We start from the raw sequence: 17,476 nt of genomic DNA on the forward strand, positions 1-17,476 counted from the left end.
TTTCAATATATATTCCTAAGAATATCTCAAAGTTGGATAGGGCGATTAGATTACACGAATGGTACCTTCTAAATTTGTGCGTCGACTTTTAGTGTTCGGGGTACAACTAGGAGATTCGGAAAAAAATGGCCGGGCATATTTGCGGTAGCAGCCACGCCTCCGGTTAATTTCGTCAGGAGGAGGAGGTGACGTGCGTGTAGAGTGTTCTGGAGCGCTAGGTGGCGTTGCTTCCTGGCGCTAATTTTCGGCCTAGTGTTGTAAGGTGTGGCTTTACTGCTGTCACGCCTGGCAACTAAACAGCTTTGTGTTTACTTGGTCTTCCTAAGCTGTGAATTGGTGAGAAGAGTTCCTGCGTGGATGGCCGTTTGGAATGGAAAGAGCTTGACAAGGTTGCAAGGAAAGCCAAAGGAATCTGACTTAAACGTGCTTTTTTTTTTTTTTTTTTCCCAAATAGCTTTTAAAAAAGTGTTTAAAACTTCCAGCTAGAATTGTATTTAAATTTTCCTATAAATTAAAATAAAGTGAAAGCAGTGACCCCGCTCCACTCTTTGCGGCCTGACTTTTGCTCCTCACTTTATCTTTAGAGAAGTCGAATTAAAGTTATGAGGATGTTGGGGGTTTTAACTCCATTCTCATTAATCAGAACACCTCATTGTTGTGATGCTCTGAGAGCAAGCAGCATGCCCAAATCATAGCTGAAATGTATTCGGTCAGGCATCAAACCCAAGTCTCCTCAATATTTTATCAGTTCCTGGGGCGGATAAGAGGGGAGAATGAGGGTTGTTATTGTGTATTTTAGAACCCAGTTCTTCCCCAACTTTGATGTGCATGTGAACCCTCTAGGAATCTTGCTAACGTGCTGATTCTGACTGATAAGGTCTAGGGTCTGGCTGCACTGGGTTCTTCCAGGAGATGATGATGATGTTGGTCTGGCCCACAGGCCACTCTGAAGAGCAAGAGAAGTCCATTTCCTGCTGGTGCAGATGAAGATCCTGAAGAGCACTGGCTAGAAGTCAGTCACAGCAAGTCTGGGTCAGGAAGAGCTGGAACCATATCCCCCACCCATGTCTGCATTCCCTGGTAAGCCCTGCTGTGGGCTGTATCTCACTGCTGACTCTAATTGAATTGGAGTGCACTTTGGGAAACATGCTGACAAACCATGTAGTAGTCGGCAAGTCTTTGGGAAGGTGGTGCTCACAGATCAGTGAAGGAAAGCATTAGAACGTGGTTTCTTCCATCTGTCAACTTAGAGACAGCATATCTTTAAAAAACCTGAGAAATTTCCGTGGCAGTCTACCGATTAAGACTCCACCCTTCCACTGCAGGGGGCATGGGTTGGATCCCTGGTCAGGAATTAAGATCGTACATGCATTGAGGCATGACCACAATAACATACGATAAAATTGGGTTACTAAAACAAACAAACAACCCCCCCCCCAAAAAAAAACCTGAACATCAACTCAGTTTCTGGCATTCTCTTAGAGCTGAGTGGATAAAGAAAGAAAGAAAGAAAATAAATGTGCTCAGTCACGTTTGACTCTTTGCGACTCTTTGCGACCCCATGGACTGTAGCCTACCAGGCCCCTCCGTCCATGGGATTTTCCAGGCAAGAGTACTGGGGTGGGCTGCCACTTCCTTCTCCAGGGGACCTTCCTGACCCAGGGGTCGAACCCAGATCTACTGTGTTTCAGGCAGGTGCTTTACCCTCTGAGCCACCAGGGCTCAGTGGAAAAAACTAACTCATAAAGCAAGATTCAGTGAACTTTATATTCTAGTGACAATAATAATGAAAAGATGTAAACAAACCTGCCACCTAGAGCTCAGTTAGAAACTTGGGACTTCACTTTCATTTCCTCTTCCAGATTTTGTCACCTTCAGTGATTTAAGGAAAACAAACACTTTTGGTTTCTATTGTTATTCTTCTCCTAGGCGTCAAAAAATCTGGATCAAATAAAGTGATAATTTAATCAAGATAGATAGGGCATCAAAAAGACACTGACATCGTAAAATGCCAACAACTACTCTTAGCTGACAAATAAGTAAGGCATAAAAAAAATCTACTCCCCTCTGAGATATTCCTCAAATCTACCACTGACAAAGAACTAAATCTCAGCTTTCTTATCTGGTTAATGAGGATAATAATAATTCCTGTCCTGCAGAGGTAGTAAATGAGATAATGCTGCAAGATCATTGCCTAGTATTTTGTGTTCATTTTCACAACTGAAAAAAATTTTTCCCCAACAACTGGATAATGCCGGTGAGATTCCAGATGTATAATTGGTTCATACTGAAGGATTATGAGGCTAGTTCAGTGAGAGGGCAAGGAGGAAGGGGAATTGAGGATGCTGATGAGACACGATTGTGGGATCTAGATTCAGAGGAACAAAGTGAGATGGGGGTACAGGGAATGGTGATGGTGATGGTCAAGGGCGGAGAAGGTGTTGGTTGCTGCTCCTGAGTGAGGAAGTTGAAAAGATGAATCAGCCCAGCCCCTACACTCTAACTACAAAAGCCATTCCACCCACACACTTCAGGGAACAACACAACCCAGCCAAACTCCCTTCATCACTTTGTCACGACAGTGGAAATGTTTGTGTCTGGAAGACTAGTCAGATCTTCCTAATACCCCATATAGCTGAGACCTGTTGAGGCCAAGATTCCCTAAATAGCTGACTCCTGGGGAATGTTGCATTGATTTGGAGCTTGGAAGCCTCCTATTCAGTTTCCAAATAGCAATATGGGGTGTTCCTCATTCTTGATTTACTGTGATTCAACAAATGCAATTCCAAGTCCCCCAAACCTACATGCAGGAATAAACCTTGGAGTAGCTTTCTGCTCTCCAGCTTCACACTCTTGTGCCTCTGAGCTCCACCTCTCTCTGGGGATGGAGAGGGGTGAGTGGGTGGGTTTCTGTTTTGGTTTTGTTTTCACCCCTCGGCCAACAATGTGTCAGTGGCAGAAAAATTATCCCAAGGCAAGCTTGCAACCCTGCCCTCCCTCTTTCCCATTCTCTACACCAACTTCTTCCACAAGGACATTAAAGCAGTTTGCATAAGCCTGAGAGTTGTGAAAATAGAAGTCTGGCAGTCCCCACAGAGTCACTGAATCAGTAGGAAACTCCCTTCGATTATCTATGATTCTCAATTTTTCCCTGTCGAAAATGGGTGGATTCCTACACATAAGCAAGTTTCAATAGTTCAGCAGTGACTATACATGATAAATTTGAGTCACTTCAAACATTGCTTTCCTGCTTGTGCAAGTCACTGTGTGTTCAATGAAACATGTAAAAGACCTCTCGTTTTGGTGGGTAGGCAACAAGATCCTATGTGTTCTGTATTTGAACCCATGAATTTTTCCCAACTCTTGGAGTTGTATGTGGAATTTCTGGGGTTTTTTTATTCCCAGATGACTCTGCAAATTATTTTTTCCCTCACAACAGCAAATAAGAAAGGGCACTATCTGTTTTCTGAACTTTTGGCAGTAGAAATTGAGATCCAGTGAAGTTCAGTGAAGTAATACAAAATAAAGAAGGCTCCTAGTAGAATGAATAATCAGCAACTCTAAAATCTTCAGATGGAAAGTGCCAGGTTTCTTTCATTTGTTCATTAATTCATTCATTACTAGTCTCTGGGGTTCAGCAATGGACAAACTCCCTGCTCCCATGAGCTTATATTTTAGTGGTCATCAGTCCAACAGAGGGACTCATCCAAGGTTAAATAGCTCAAGTCAGTGGTGGGGTGATGAACTATACCACCAGTAACTAATCCACTAGGAGGGCCTTCTGACCATTGGGATTTCACTGTTTGTCTCTAACTGTGGTCCCTCCCCTAAATCATTTTATTAGATACATCGATAATGTTAGCAGGTACACTTGGATGGCAAGGAAATGAGAAAAAGTTGGAGGAAGTGTGAACAGAGTCAGGAGAAAGTATATAGGGCCATTTCTGTTCATCTGAAGGACTGTCATAGGGACAGGAGAGGATTGTTTTGACAAAGAAAGTGGAACTAGAACAAATAGGGAGAAACTACAGAGTTGCCATTTCAACCTGTGTGAGCCTTCTTACAATTGAAGTGGTTCAAAGATGGAATGACAGCTTTGAAAGGGAGTGAGCTCTCTGTCACTGGAGGTGTTTAAGCAAAGGCTAAATAATCAAGCATCAGGATGTTCTCAAGTAGGCTCATGCTTCAAAGTGGGTGTTGGAATAGATAATCACTAAGGTGCTCAATTAGGTAAGGTTCTTAGCTAATAGACTCCTTGCCCCTCCTGCTTATGCCACCCTTTGTTTCACTCCAATCTCTGAAATAATAGTAGCACAATGATGATCTCAGAGAAGGTGCCTAGGCTGGCAATATCAGCATGGTACCTTCACTATATAACCCAGGAAGAAGAGTACATCCTGCCCTCTTTGTCATGTAAGGGTCAAGGGCATCATGAGCCAATGATCTAGCAAATGTGCTCATTATTATTTATAAGTACTACAAGCAGCCCTGGGATTTCTTTGGAAGGAATGATGCTAAAGCTGAAACTCCAGTACTTTGGCCACCTCATGCGAAGAGTTGACTCATTGGAAAAGACTCTGATGCTGGGAGGGATTGGGGGCAGGAGGAGAAGGGGACGACAGAGGATGAGATGGCTGGATGGCATCACTGACTCGATGGACGTGGGTCTGGGTGAACTCCGGGAGTTAGTGATGGACAGGGAGGCCTGGCGTGCTGCGATTCAGGGGGTCGCAAAGAGTTGGACACGACTGAGCGACTGATCTGATCTGATCTGATCTGACAAGCACTTATTCATTGGAAGGACTGATGATGAAGCTGAAACTCCAATATTTTGGCCACCTGATGCAAAGAGCTGACTCATTAGAAAAGACCCTGATGCTGGGAAAGATTGAAGGTAGGAGGAGAAGGGGACAACAGAGGGGAAATGGTTGAATGGCATCACCAACTTGATGGACGTGAGTTTGAGCAAGCTCTAGGAGTTGGTGATAGGGAGGCCTGGCATGCTGCTGTCCATGGGATTGCAAAGAGTCAGACACGACTGAGAGACTGAACTGAACTGACTAGCACAAATGAAAATGTGGATTGAAGGCTCCAGTTTTAAAGATAACCATGCAGGCAGAGCAGTTTCTCTGTCCTCTGCCTTTTGAGGGAACAAACTTGGCATTCATCCCTTGCCTCTGGTGGTGCTGATGAGAAAGGCTCACTTGCAAGGCTCAGAGTTTCACTTCTCTTGACTGCCTTCTTATGCCTTTGCATTTCTGCCAGGCCCTTCTCCAGGTGGTAAACATTCCAAGCAAGTAGTGCTTGAAAGGCAGGGCTTCAAGGCAAGCGAAGTCAAAAAAACGTGAGAACATTTTTGGGGCCTCAGGACACAGGACGACCTCCAAAGTTTATAGACATCTAATCTGTCTATTTTCTTCTCTTACCCTTGCAATTTCCTACTATGGCCTTTGCTTTGAGTTGAATGCTGTCTTTCAAAAATAGAGATTCCAGTCTTAACCTGATATTATTTGAAAATAGGATCTTTGCAGATGTACTAAAGTGAAGACAGGGTTACATGTGATTAGAGTGGGCCCTATTGCAATGACAGATGTCCCTATAAGAAGACACAAATTTGGGCACACACAGAAAAGATACAAAACCGGGGGAGAACATCAGAGGAGGAGGAAGGCAGAGACGGGGTGATGTGTCTACAAGCCAAGGAATGCCAGGGATTGCAGAAGCTAGGAAGAGGCAAGGGAGGATGCTATCTTCTACTAGCCTCAGGAGCTAAGAGAGAAAAAAAATCTCTATTATTTTCAGCCATTCTGTTCGTGGTAATTTGTTATGGCAGACTTAGAAAGCCAACATAGCTTCTTATGATCTTAGAACCAGAGGGGAATTTGCTCAGCTCACAAGCAGGAAGGAGAGGGGCCAGGAAGAGGCAGCATCTTGCTCTGGGACCCTCAATGAGTCAGAGCTGGGACATGGGCGTCTGAGCTCTGACTCTGATCACAGCACATCCCTACTCAAAGGCCTCCAGTGACTCACCCAGCTTGCAAGATGCCTCTACCTGCTATTCAAGGTCCTCCAGACTCAGTCCCTGACCTGACTCAATGCAAAGAGCATAGCTTGGGAAAAAATATTTGCAAATGATGTGACCTACAAGGGCTTCATTTCCAAAACAGCTCATACAAACAGCTCATACAACTCAATGACAACAATAACAAAATCCAATTGAAAAAATGGGCAGAAGATCTAAGTAGACATTCCTCCAAAGAAGACATACAGATGGCCAACAAGCACATGAGAAGATGCTCAACATTGTCAATTATTAGAGAAATGCAGATCAAAACTACAATGAGATACCACCTCACATTGATTAGAATGGCCATCATCAAAGAAGCCTAAAAATAATAAATGGTGTGGAGAAAAAAGAACACTCCTGCATTGTTGGTGGGAATGTAAATTGGTGCAGCCACTATGTAAAATAGTATGGAGTTTCCTCCAAAAAACTAAAAATAGAATTGGCATATGATCTGCAATTCCACTTATGTTCAAACAAAACTATAATTCAAAAAGATACATGCAATTCTATGTTCCTTGCAGCACTATTCATAGTAGCCAAGACATGGAAACAATTAACAGATGAATGGATAAAGAAGATGTGGTACACACATTCAATGGAATACTGCTGCTGCTGCTACTGCTAAGTCACTTCAGTCGTGTCTGACTCTGTGAGACCCCATAGACGGCAGCCCGCCAGGCTCCCCCGCCCCTGGGATTCTCCAGGCAAGAACACTGGAGTGGGTTGCCATTTCCTTCTCCACTACTCAGCCATAAAAAGAATGATATAAAGTCATTTCTAGAGACATGGATGGACCTATAGATTATCATACTAAAGTCAGAAAAAGACAAATACCATATGGTATCCCTTATAGGTGGAATCTAAAATATGACACCACTCTAACTCTTTTACATCCTGCTTTCATTTAAAAAAATTGATGTAACATAAAATTATCCCTGTTAAAGGGAATAATTAAGTGGTATTTAGTATATTCAAAATGTTATGCAACCACCACCTCTGTCAAGTTTTGTAACATTTTTATCACCCCAAAGGAAACCCTGTATACCTTAAGCACTTGCTCCCCCTTCCTCCATCCCTCCAGCCCCTGGCAATGCCCAACCTGTGTTCTGTCATTAGGGTTTCACTTTAGCATAATGTTTTTGTAGATCTCCACTTTCATGGACCATGGTGATTAGAATGAGCCCATCTGGATAATTCAAGCTATTTTCCCTGGTTATTTTCAGTTGGTTAGCAACCTTAATTCCATTTACAATCTTCCTTTCCCTTTGCCATGTACTGTAACTTATTCATAGATTCTGGGGGTTAGGACGTAGGCATCTTTGGCGGGGGTGAGATTGTTGGTGGTGGTTGTGGTTATTGTTCAGTCGCTCAGTCGTGTCTGACTTTTTGCGACCCCGTGGACTGCAGCACAATAGGCTTCCCTGGTGTCCTTTGCCATCTCCTAGAACTTGTTCAAACTCATGTCCATGGAGTTAGTGATGCCATCCAGCCATCTCATCTTCTGTCATCCCCCTCTCCTCCTGCCTTCAATCTTTCCCAGCATCAGGGTCTTTTCTAATGAGTCGACTCTTTGAATCAGGTGGCCAAAGTATTGGATCAGTACTTCAGCATCAGTCCTTCCAATGAATATTCAAGACTGATTTCCTTTAGGACTGACTGGTTTGATCTCTTTGCAGTCCAAGGGACTCTCAAGAGTCTTCTCCAACACCACAGTTGAAAAGCATCAATGCTTTGTGCTCAGCCTTCTTTATGTTGGTGGTGGTGGTGATTATTCTGCCTGTTTAGGATGGTCAGAATGTGTCAAGGCACTGTCTGAACAACTGGAGGATTCTACTTATGTTTTGACTCCAGGAGCAGAGCACAGAGACGGTGGTAGTAATCCAGGGAAGGAGTGGATACAGTGCACAGAAATTGTGAACCTGATGCTCATCCAGAAGGTCTTGGATGAGGAGGAGGGCAAGGATAAGAGGTTAGGAAGGGGTTGATAGTGGGAAAAATGAAGTGGGGTAGGGCAGAGCTCCCTGCACTTTAGTATCTGTTCAATCACGAGAAGTTGAAGCACACATATTGCCAACCTCTAACACCAGATATCTGGTTTATGGGTGGGATCCAGGAATTTCCCCACAGAATTCTGATACAGCCAGGGGGTGAGTCTGCTCTGTGAGGAATGCTGATGTGATAGGAGTCAGGAATGAAGAGGGCTGGAAGAATAAGAGGCTGTAATCTCACAGTAAGATTTTGAAGTTGGAGAGTCCTTGAACCCACTGGAGTCATTCCCACCTTGGTGACTTCACACTGGCTGTGAACTCTGCCTAGCACAAAGCTGTCCAAATGCATAGTTTTAAATGTCCAGCAGCCACATTAAAGAAGTAAAGGGAAATGGGAAAAATTAATTTTAACAGCATATCCTACTAACTCAATGTAGCCAAAACATTATCATTTAATATATAATTACTATAAAATCATTGAATATTTTACATTCCTATCTAGGTCCTTAAAATATTGAATGTATTTCATGTTTGCATCACATTTCAATTTGGACCCAGCACTTTTCAGGTGCTCATTAGCAGCATTTGGCCCATGACTACCATTTTGGCCATCACAGGTTGGAATGCTCTCCCTCCATTTCTTTGTCTGGCTGGCTTCATCCCATCCAGGTCTCTGCCCAGAGAGGCCTTACCTGGCTATGCAGTCCAAACCAGCTACTTCCTCCTCCTGACATTGCTTTCTTTTCTTCAGAGACTCTTCACTAACTGATATTTTCTCAGGTGTTTGTTTGCTTGTTATCTGCCTCGCCACAGGATATAAATCCCATGAGGGCAAAGACCTGTCTGTCTGCTTTGGTGCAGTATCCCCAGCAATGACATCACATCTACAGTGGACTCTCGACAAATATGTGTTGAATGACTTTGAAGATCCCAGGTATGTCATTTGTCATGGCTGAAGCCAATGTTCATTCAGTGGGATGTAGGGGGAGGGGGACCAAGCAGGAAGAGCATTATTCGAGAAATAAGGTGGGAGAAAGCCAGCCCCAAAGCTTCGTGCAAGCTAAAAGGCTTACGCTTCGAATTTATGTTAGAGGCTGGGTTTCTTTCCGGCTGTGACTTGGCTGTGTGTTGGTTCTGCTGCTGGCTTATCTGGTTCTGTGAGAAAACGTTTCACCAAGTGTCACTCTTGCCTGGCACCAGTAGATGGGGCAGTGTCATAAAAAACAGTCTGTGGTCCGTGCAGTTTCTAGCCATGCAGTTTCGGTCAGCCCTTGCCAGCTGACTTTGCTGAGGTCTATTCTGGAACTGTTCTACATCTCAGGTCTACATGGTGTGTGTCTTACACATCGGAGTGCTCATATTTGCCTAAATCTTCTGTGTCCTCCCAGGTTGAAAATAAGCTTACTAAGAAGATAGCCCAGGAGCAGCTCTGTGAGCCTGTGCATCTGGGACATTGGGTCTGCTAGAAAGCCTGGCCCGCCAGTGGAGTCCTCCCTGCTGCTGTGCACCACTGTTTTCTCTGCCACTGCATGAAGCCCAAGGAGGTGCCTCTCGTGGAGGTTGAGACAAGCCCTAGCTCCCATCACCAGCGCCTCCACTTCCTCCCTAAACCCTTCTGATCCTTGGTTGTTCTTCACTGTTGTTCAGTCACTAAGTCGTGTCCGACTCTGCGACTCCACGGACTATAGCATGCCAGGCTCCTCTGTCCTTCACTGTCTCCCGGAGTTTGCTCAAATTCACGTCCATTCAGTCGGTTGGTGATGCTATCTAATCATCTCATCCTCTTGCCGCCCCCTTCTCCTTTTGCCTTCCATCTTTCCCAGCATCAGGGTCTTTTCCAATGAGTTGGCTTTTTGCATCAGGTGGCCAAAGTATTGGAACCTATCAGCTTCAGCATCAATCCTTCATTAGAATATTCAGGGTTGATTTCCTTCAGGATTGACTGGTTTGATCCCCTTGCAATCCAAGGGACTCTCAAGAGTCTTCTCCAGCACCACAATTTGAAAGCATCAATTCTTCAGCACTCAGCTTTCTTTATGGTCCAATTCTCACATCAGTACGTGACTACTGGAAAAACCATAGCTTTAACTATATGGACCTTTGTCAGCAAAGTGACGTCTCTGTTTTTTAATGTGCTGTCTAGGTTTGCTATAGCTTTCCTTCCAATGAGCAAGTGTCTTTTAATTTTCATGGTTGAAGTCACCATCCACAGTGATTTTTGAGCCCAAGAAAATAAAATCTGTCACTGCTTCCACTTTTTCCCCTTCTATTTGCTATGAAGTGATGGGACTGGATGCCATGATCTTAGTTTTTGAACGCTGAGTTTTAAGGCAGCTTTTTCACTCTCCTCTTTCACGATCTTCAAGAGGCTCTTTAGTTCCTCTCTGCTTTCTGCCATCAATGTGGTATCATCTGCATATCTGAAGATGATATTTCTCCTGGCAATCTTGATTCCAGCTTGTGCTTCATCCAACCTGGCATTTCGCATGATGTACTCTGCATATACATTAAATAAGCAGGGTGACAATACACAGCCTTGTTGTAATCCTTGAACCTCTGAGTAATTTGGAAATGTTAACTGCTTGAACATGATGTCTGCTTTTGTAGAGTCTAGACTTTGAAATATGGCCTAGCTAAAGGTCACTTGCTGCTGCTGCTGCTAAGTCGCTTCAGTCATGTCCAACTCTGTGCGACCCCAGAGATGGCAGCCCACCAGGCTCCCCTGTCCCTGGGATTCTCCAGGCAAGAACACTGGAGTGGGTTGCCATTTCCTTCTCCAATGCATGTAAGTGAAAAGTGAAAGTAAAGTCGCTCAGTCGTGTCCGACTCTAGCGACCCCATGGACTGCAGCCCACCAGGCTCCTCCGTCCATGGGATTCTCCAGGCAAAAGTGCTGGAGTGGCGTGCCATTGCCTTCTCCGAAAGGTCACTTAGCACAAGTTAATTTGGTGTGGTTTTTATAGGATTTTTTTTTTGTTTGGACTACTTACTCTCTCTACTTCATTGCCACTATAAGATATTCCTGAAATGCAAGCAGAAGAGGAATTAACCTTGGTTTAAGTGGCTTTTTACAGTCCTAACCAGCTCCTTCCAACACCTTGCCTCCATTAACCTATCAGGGCAGTTGAAGGGTAAGTCATTATAGCACTGTTCTAATCACATTCTGGGCCCAGCCAGCCATGAAAAGGCCATTCCTTCTCTAAGAGACTAGGAGAGCCCAGAAAGCACGATCAGCATAATTCCTTGTTTGATCAGGAAATTTTCCTCTTTCACTTAAAAAAACTATTTATTTTATTTTGGCTGCCCTGGGTCTTTGCTGCTGGATGCAGGCTTTCTCTAGTTGCGGAGAGCAGGGGCTATTCTGTGGTTGCAGTGTGATCTTCTCATTGCTGGGGCTTCTCTTGTTGCAGAGCACAGGCTGAAGGGCATGTGGGCCTAATTAGTTGTGGCACATGGGCTTAGTTGTCCCATGGCGTGTAGAATCCTCCTAGACAAGGGATCAAACCCATGTCCCCTGCATTGGCAGGTGGATTCTTAACCACTGAACCATCAGGAAAGTTATCCTGTTTCATTGTTATTAAATGCCATCCTAAACTGCACACGTGCATGCATTATTATGTTCTATGTTTGCTATATCTGGAAAGCCCTTTAACTCTTTCCGGCTTGGTGACGTCTTGTTCATTTTAAACATAACCACCTCTGTGGAACCTTCTTTGATTTTCCTAGTCACAAAGAATCTTTTCTTCTCCAGCTTCTCAGAGTACTCTGGGATCTTCGCAGGCCATTTGATCCACTCTGTCTTCTTGTTTACATGCATGTTTCATTCATTCATTCAACAATTAAGTGGTGCCAGGCATTGTGCAGACAGGGTGCTCTCATAGAATTTATGTTCCAGCAGAAGCCCAGAGTTGGGTGAACTTTATATCCTTCACTGGACTGGGAGTTTCTTGGAGACAGGAATTAGGTCTGTCGACTCCCAGTTCAGGGCCTGGTTCCAAAAGGTACTCAGGAAAGTTAAACTGAAATTCAGTACCAATGACTCTAGAAAATTGAGTCATGGCTCAGCTGGTAAAGAATCTGCCTGCAATGGGGGAGACCTGGGTTCGATCCCTGGGTTGGGAAGATCCCTGGAGAAGGAAAAGGCTACCAACTCCAGTATTCTGGCCTGGAGAATTCCATGGACATACAGTCCATGGGGTTGCAAAGAGCCGGACACGACTGAGTGAATTTCACTTACTTTCAAAGAAAGGTTAAAAGTTAGCAAAAATAGAGGGCCAGAGAATCTCCAGGAGGGGTTACGGTTGTGCTGAGATCAGGACCTGGCATGGAAGCCAGAGACACCCAGATCCCCAGAAGCCTGGGCCTGGAGAGTGGGAGGGTCTACTGTCCTCCTGTGGGATGAGCTTGGGTGTTCCATGCAGGGTTATCAGGACACTTATTACACATTTCAGCTACAAGTGGTTTTGCTTTGAGTGAGCAGACCATAGAGGAAAGCTGGTTGTTTCAAGGGCCCAGAAATGAGTTACTAACCAAGGGTCAGGCCAGCCAGATGATTAAAGTGACAGTGTCAAGCTGGCACAAGAGAAGAGAATGATTAATGCTAAGCATTCTCATGGAGGGTGGGTGGGCATTATTTGAAACAAAAGTCATTTGAATTTTTACTAGGAATTTTCATCCATAATGTGATAGTAATGTAATAAAACTAAATGCCTGGCCTGCCAAAGTAAACTGAGTTCTTAACCACACACAAGGATTATTTAGAAACTGTATATATCTCAGAAAAGTGCTCTCCCGCTTAGGCCCTGACAGAAGGCAGGGCCACTGCTAGGGGTTAGGAGCTTATTTATCAAATACACACTGTAGTGTTCACTCCAACCATCTTATTACCACTCATCTCTCTTTTCATTATCTGCTCTTTACATGTGGAGAAGGGGCTCCAAGAGAGTGAAAGATGTTTTCTTTGCCCTTCTTTATTTTCTTTGCCAGAATAAAATTCTGGGGAAAAAAATAGCACCCAGTCATTCTCAGAAAGCTGTCACACACAGAAAGAAATACTATTTCCCCAACCTTTTTGCACATTATAGTCTAAATCCCACCTTCCACCGCCTCCCCCAGAAGTTTCGATGGAGACATACATTTATTCAGTGAGTTGCAATTCAGCCTGGGGGTGGAGTGTCAGAATTCAAGTTGCTTTTCCTGCGGGGTAACCCCAGGTCTTGGAGATTTCTGTAGATATAGGGGATATTGGTAAATTTGGGATGAAATTGCCAGACTGGATCGGTCTCCCTTTCCCCCCAACCAATGGCTGCAACCAGATCCCTTTAAGAGATCGGCAAACCGCCGGGCGTCCAAGCCTGAAACAGATCCTTGTCTCTGCTCCTCCCCTGTCCCCGTGCAGCGAATGGTTCGTGCCGGCCTATATTTACCCGAGATCTTCCTCTCGGACTGCAAGGATGTGAGGCTGGCGAGGCAGCTACCGCTCGTAGCACCGGAGAGGGCGCGCTGCAAAGGCTGGCAGCCGAGCCAGGGGATCCCGGGAGCCGAGTCAGACACCCTCCGGAGAAAAGAAATGAGGTAGCGACCGTCCCGGGAGCCGACCATGCGCACGCCTGGCCCTCGGAGCCCCGCGCTGCCCCCGCCGAGCCAGCCCTAACAGTGAGCCGCGGAGCCCGAGTCCCCGGCGTCCTGCCTGTGGGAAGATGCAGTGAGCCACTGGGGGATTGCTGCGCGGGGCCCGCCGCGGCCATCCGACCCACCATCGGAGCGCACTTGGGGCAAGCAACTGCTTCTGGGACCCGCTCAACCGAGGGGCTCTCTGCCTCCAGGACCCCTTGGAGGTGGGGAGTACCGACCCCTGGGTACACTCGCGGTTGAGTTTCCGCGGTTTCTGGCCCTAGCGACTGTGTGTGTGAGTGTGAGAGGGGGGGCTCTTTTCACCTTCGCCGAGGAGTTCCTGCGTATTCTCGCACCATCCCGGCTGCTTTTGCTGGGGGCTTCCTCATTTATTTGCATCTCTTTTTTTCTAAAGACGTTTTCCGCCCCACTCTTGTGCTGTCTTTCTCTCATTTTGCCTGCCTAAGACTCTTTGCCCTGATCCTGCTCAGGCTGGGATAAATCTGTGTGCTCCTTCCCTCCTCCCCCTTGCAGTTAAATCTTAAAAAAAAAAAAAATTCGACCCCTACCTCTTGTGCTGGGTTCTCGAGCCTTATACACCCCTATTCCCCCGCCCCCACTCCGGAGTGGGCCACTCCCAGCAGAGTTTTATTTTTCGGTCTTGCCCGGGCCGAGCCCGGCCGGGGCGGGTGGCTCAGCCGGGCTCTCAACCGGCGCTCCGCCGCCGCCGCCCAGCTGCGCGGGGGCGCCCTCCGGAGATGCTGCCGTGGAAGAAGCACAAGTTCGAGCTGCTGGCCGAGGCGCCGCCACGGCAGGCGTCTAAGCCCAAGGGCTACGCGGTGAGCCTGCACTACTCGGCGCTCAGCTCTCTAGCGAGGGCGTGCCCCGAAGGCGCGCTCAGCCGGGTGGGCAGCATGTTTCGCTCCAAGCGCAAAAAACTGCACATCACCAGCGAGGATCCCACTTATACTGTGCTCTACCTGGGCAATGCCACCACCATCCAGGCGCGCGGCGACGGCTGCACCGACCTAGCGGTGGGCAAGATCTGGAGCAAGAGTGAGGCGGGCCGTCAGGGCACCAAGATGAAGCTGACTGTGAGTGCGCAGGGTATCCGCATGGTGCACGCCGAGGAGCGCGCGCTGCGGCGCCCTGGCCACCTGTACCTGCTGCACCGCGTTACCTACTGTGTGGCAGACGCGCGACTGCCCAAGGTCTTCGCCTGGGTGTACCGGCACGAGCTCAAGCACAAGGCGGTCATGCTGCGCTGTCACGCGGTACTCGTGTCTAAGCCCGAGAAGGCGCAGGCCATGGCCCTGCTGCTCTACCAGACGTCGGCCAACGCTCTGGCGGAATTTAAACGGCTCAAGCGGCGGGACGACGCGCGTCACCAGCAGCAGGAGCTGGTTGGCGCTCACACCATCCCGCTAGTGCCGCTGCGCAAGCTGCTCCTGCACGGACCCTGCTGCTACAAACCGCCGGTGGAGCGCAGCCGAAGTGCGCCCAAGCTCGGCTCCATCACCGAGGACCTGCTCGGCGAACAGCAGGAGCAGGAGCTGCAGGAGGAAGAGGAAGAGGAGCACGCGGAGGGTTGCCCCGAGGAGGAGGAGGACCGAGCCGGAGAAGGAGAGCCGGCAGAGCCAGAGGCCGAAGCGAAGCGGGCGCTGGTGGTGGCCATGCACTTCGAATGCGGGGACTTGCTGGACACACTGGAGAGTGGCCACGAGGAGGCGCTGGGGGGCGGCGGGGTCTCGCCGGGCCCTGAGGCTGGGTCGTCGCCTCTGCTGCTGGGCAGCACCTCCGACATGAGGGCCGAGCTTTCGCAGCTTATTAACGACCTGGGCGAGCTCAGTTTTGGCAACGACGTGCGCAGCCTGCAGGCGGACTTGCGGGTGACGCGCCTGCTGTCGGGCGAGAGCACGGGTAGCGAGAGCTCCATCGAAGGAGGGGGCCCGGATGCCAACACTGCCACCGCCGGGGACCCATCCGGCCCCGCGGACTGCGCCAGCCCAGACGAGCCCCACTCGGGCTGAGCTCCCAGCAATGTCCTGTGCGCGCCCTTGGCGCCCGATCGTGATCCCCACGCGCCTCTCCACCACTTCCTTACCTCCCGACCTGCCCCAGGAAAGGGGAGATGGGACACTTGAGGCTCAGACCCGCCCCCTCTACACCCATACATATGGCTGTGTTTGAAGCGGGGCTCAGATTGCAAGTGGAGATACGGGGGAGGGGAAACCATACAAGGAAGGGGAAAGAGGTCGCCATTTGGGGTCTGGGGAAGGGAAAGGCCGCTGGTGTTAGCAAAGCCCGGCGGGCTACAAGTGCCTGCCGGCCAGTTTCCTGTTTGTGGGGCAGCTGGGGCCTGAGGAGGAGGGGTTAACTTTCTCCCCCACCGGTCATCTGGGAGGGCCTAGTGTTGTCATTGACATGGCACTTTTTGTTTTTTTGTAATTGCTTTCACAGTGTTTGAGGCTTTAATGCCACCTCCTTGGACCCAGTCTTTTTGGTGCAAGAGCTTGGGTTGTTTACCTCAGACTCAGACCCTTGAAATTCTGCCAAATTCCTCAAATAACTAGTGGGGAAGGGAGAGGGGGAGAAAGAAAGTCGCATTTTGTTTACAGTTATTGACATCTAATACCTAGAAAAAGTTTTCCTTAAGAAACACACACCTTGCTCCTGCTCAAAAGATCTCACTCCGTGATACTGTGTAAAATATTTTTGCACTGTTGTGAAGTATTTTTGACATCTTTTTGGTTTTCTTGTACATAACTGTGTTCTCAGAGTCCAATGTTTATATCTTTTGCTGTGCAAAAGGGACATGTAAAATGTTGTTCAGTTGTATATACAGAAATGTGTATAAAACATTTTGTTATTTTTTAAGAGTAGCACTGCTCTGGTTCTGTTTGCACGCCAGTGGGGAAGAGAATAAAGAGGAAAATTGAACAGAACAGGTGAGCATCCAAAACTGCTTCAGAAAATGCTTGGCCATGGGGGTGGGCGGGAAAGGGTGTGACCATGACTGCGATAGGGTTGGGAGGCTAGTCTTTGTCCTTCGAAGGACTTGGAGGTGATTGAGAAGGGGGAACTCGCTTTATGTGTAGTCTGGGGCCTTTCCTGTCCTCTGAAACTCTGGGTACTGCAGCTGGGCCCGGATTCTTCACTTATTCAGTTCTATAAGCATCAGCTGTTTCTTTTTTTTTATTTTTAAACTTTACATAATTGTATTAGTTTTGCCAAATATCAAAATGAATCCGCCACAGGTATAAATGTGTTCCCCATCCTGAACCCTCCTCCCTCCTCCCTCCCCATACCATCCCTCTGGTGCTCTAGCCCCAAACATCCAGTATCGTGCATCGAACCTGGACTGACATCTCATGTATGAAACGAGATGCATCAGCTGTTTCTGATCTCTTTGAGGCAATTCTTGGAGATGCCGGGTGAGTTCTGTTCCTCACTGCCAGACCTGTGAGGTGATTTAGGGAGGGGTAACTTTCAAGGTCTTCTAGGGTTTTACCAGCTCCTGTGGTTCACCTTTTCCTTCCCAAACAGCTCAAGGAGCTGTAAAGATGAGAATTAGAGAATGAATGGAAGTCCCTATGAGGTTCTCTAAGGAATGGGAGCATCTCTGTTTTTCCTGAGAGGAAAAGCAAGGAGAAAGGAAAGTTAAATTCTAGTCATGGCTTGAATGAGTCACAGTGCAGGTGGGGCGGGGTGGGGAGCAGGTGGAAAAGCCCATTTTCTTTCCTTCTACAACCCAGCCTGACCCAGTGGGAGAGTGGTTTGGAGGTCAGGGCGGAGAAGGACTGCTAGA

At 47.4% G+C, this 17,476-nt stretch overlaps 1 protein-coding gene across 1 annotated transcript; it reads left to right on the forward strand.

Moving 5' to 3' along the window:
• Positions 1–13,504: 13,504 nt before the first annotated feature.
• Positions 13,505–16,613, forward strand: FAM43A (family with sequence similarity 43 member A). Its single transcript, XM_086320482.1, has one exon. It carries the CDS (start codon positions 14,427–14,429, stop codon positions 15,696–15,698), a length of 1,272 nt encoding a protein of 423 aa, XP_086176608.1. The 5' UTR covers positions 13,505–14,426; the 3' UTR covers positions 15,699–16,613.
• The last annotated feature ends 863 nt before the right edge of the window (positions 16,614–17,476 follow it).

Source organism: Bos grunniens, chromosome 1, assembly GCF_055505025.1.
Source record: "Bos grunniens cultivar Pamir isolate PY7600 chromosome 1, Bosgru_T2T1.0, whole genome shotgun sequence".
Lineage (NCBI taxonomy): Eukaryota > Metazoa > Chordata > Mammalia > Artiodactyla > Bovidae > Bos > Bos grunniens.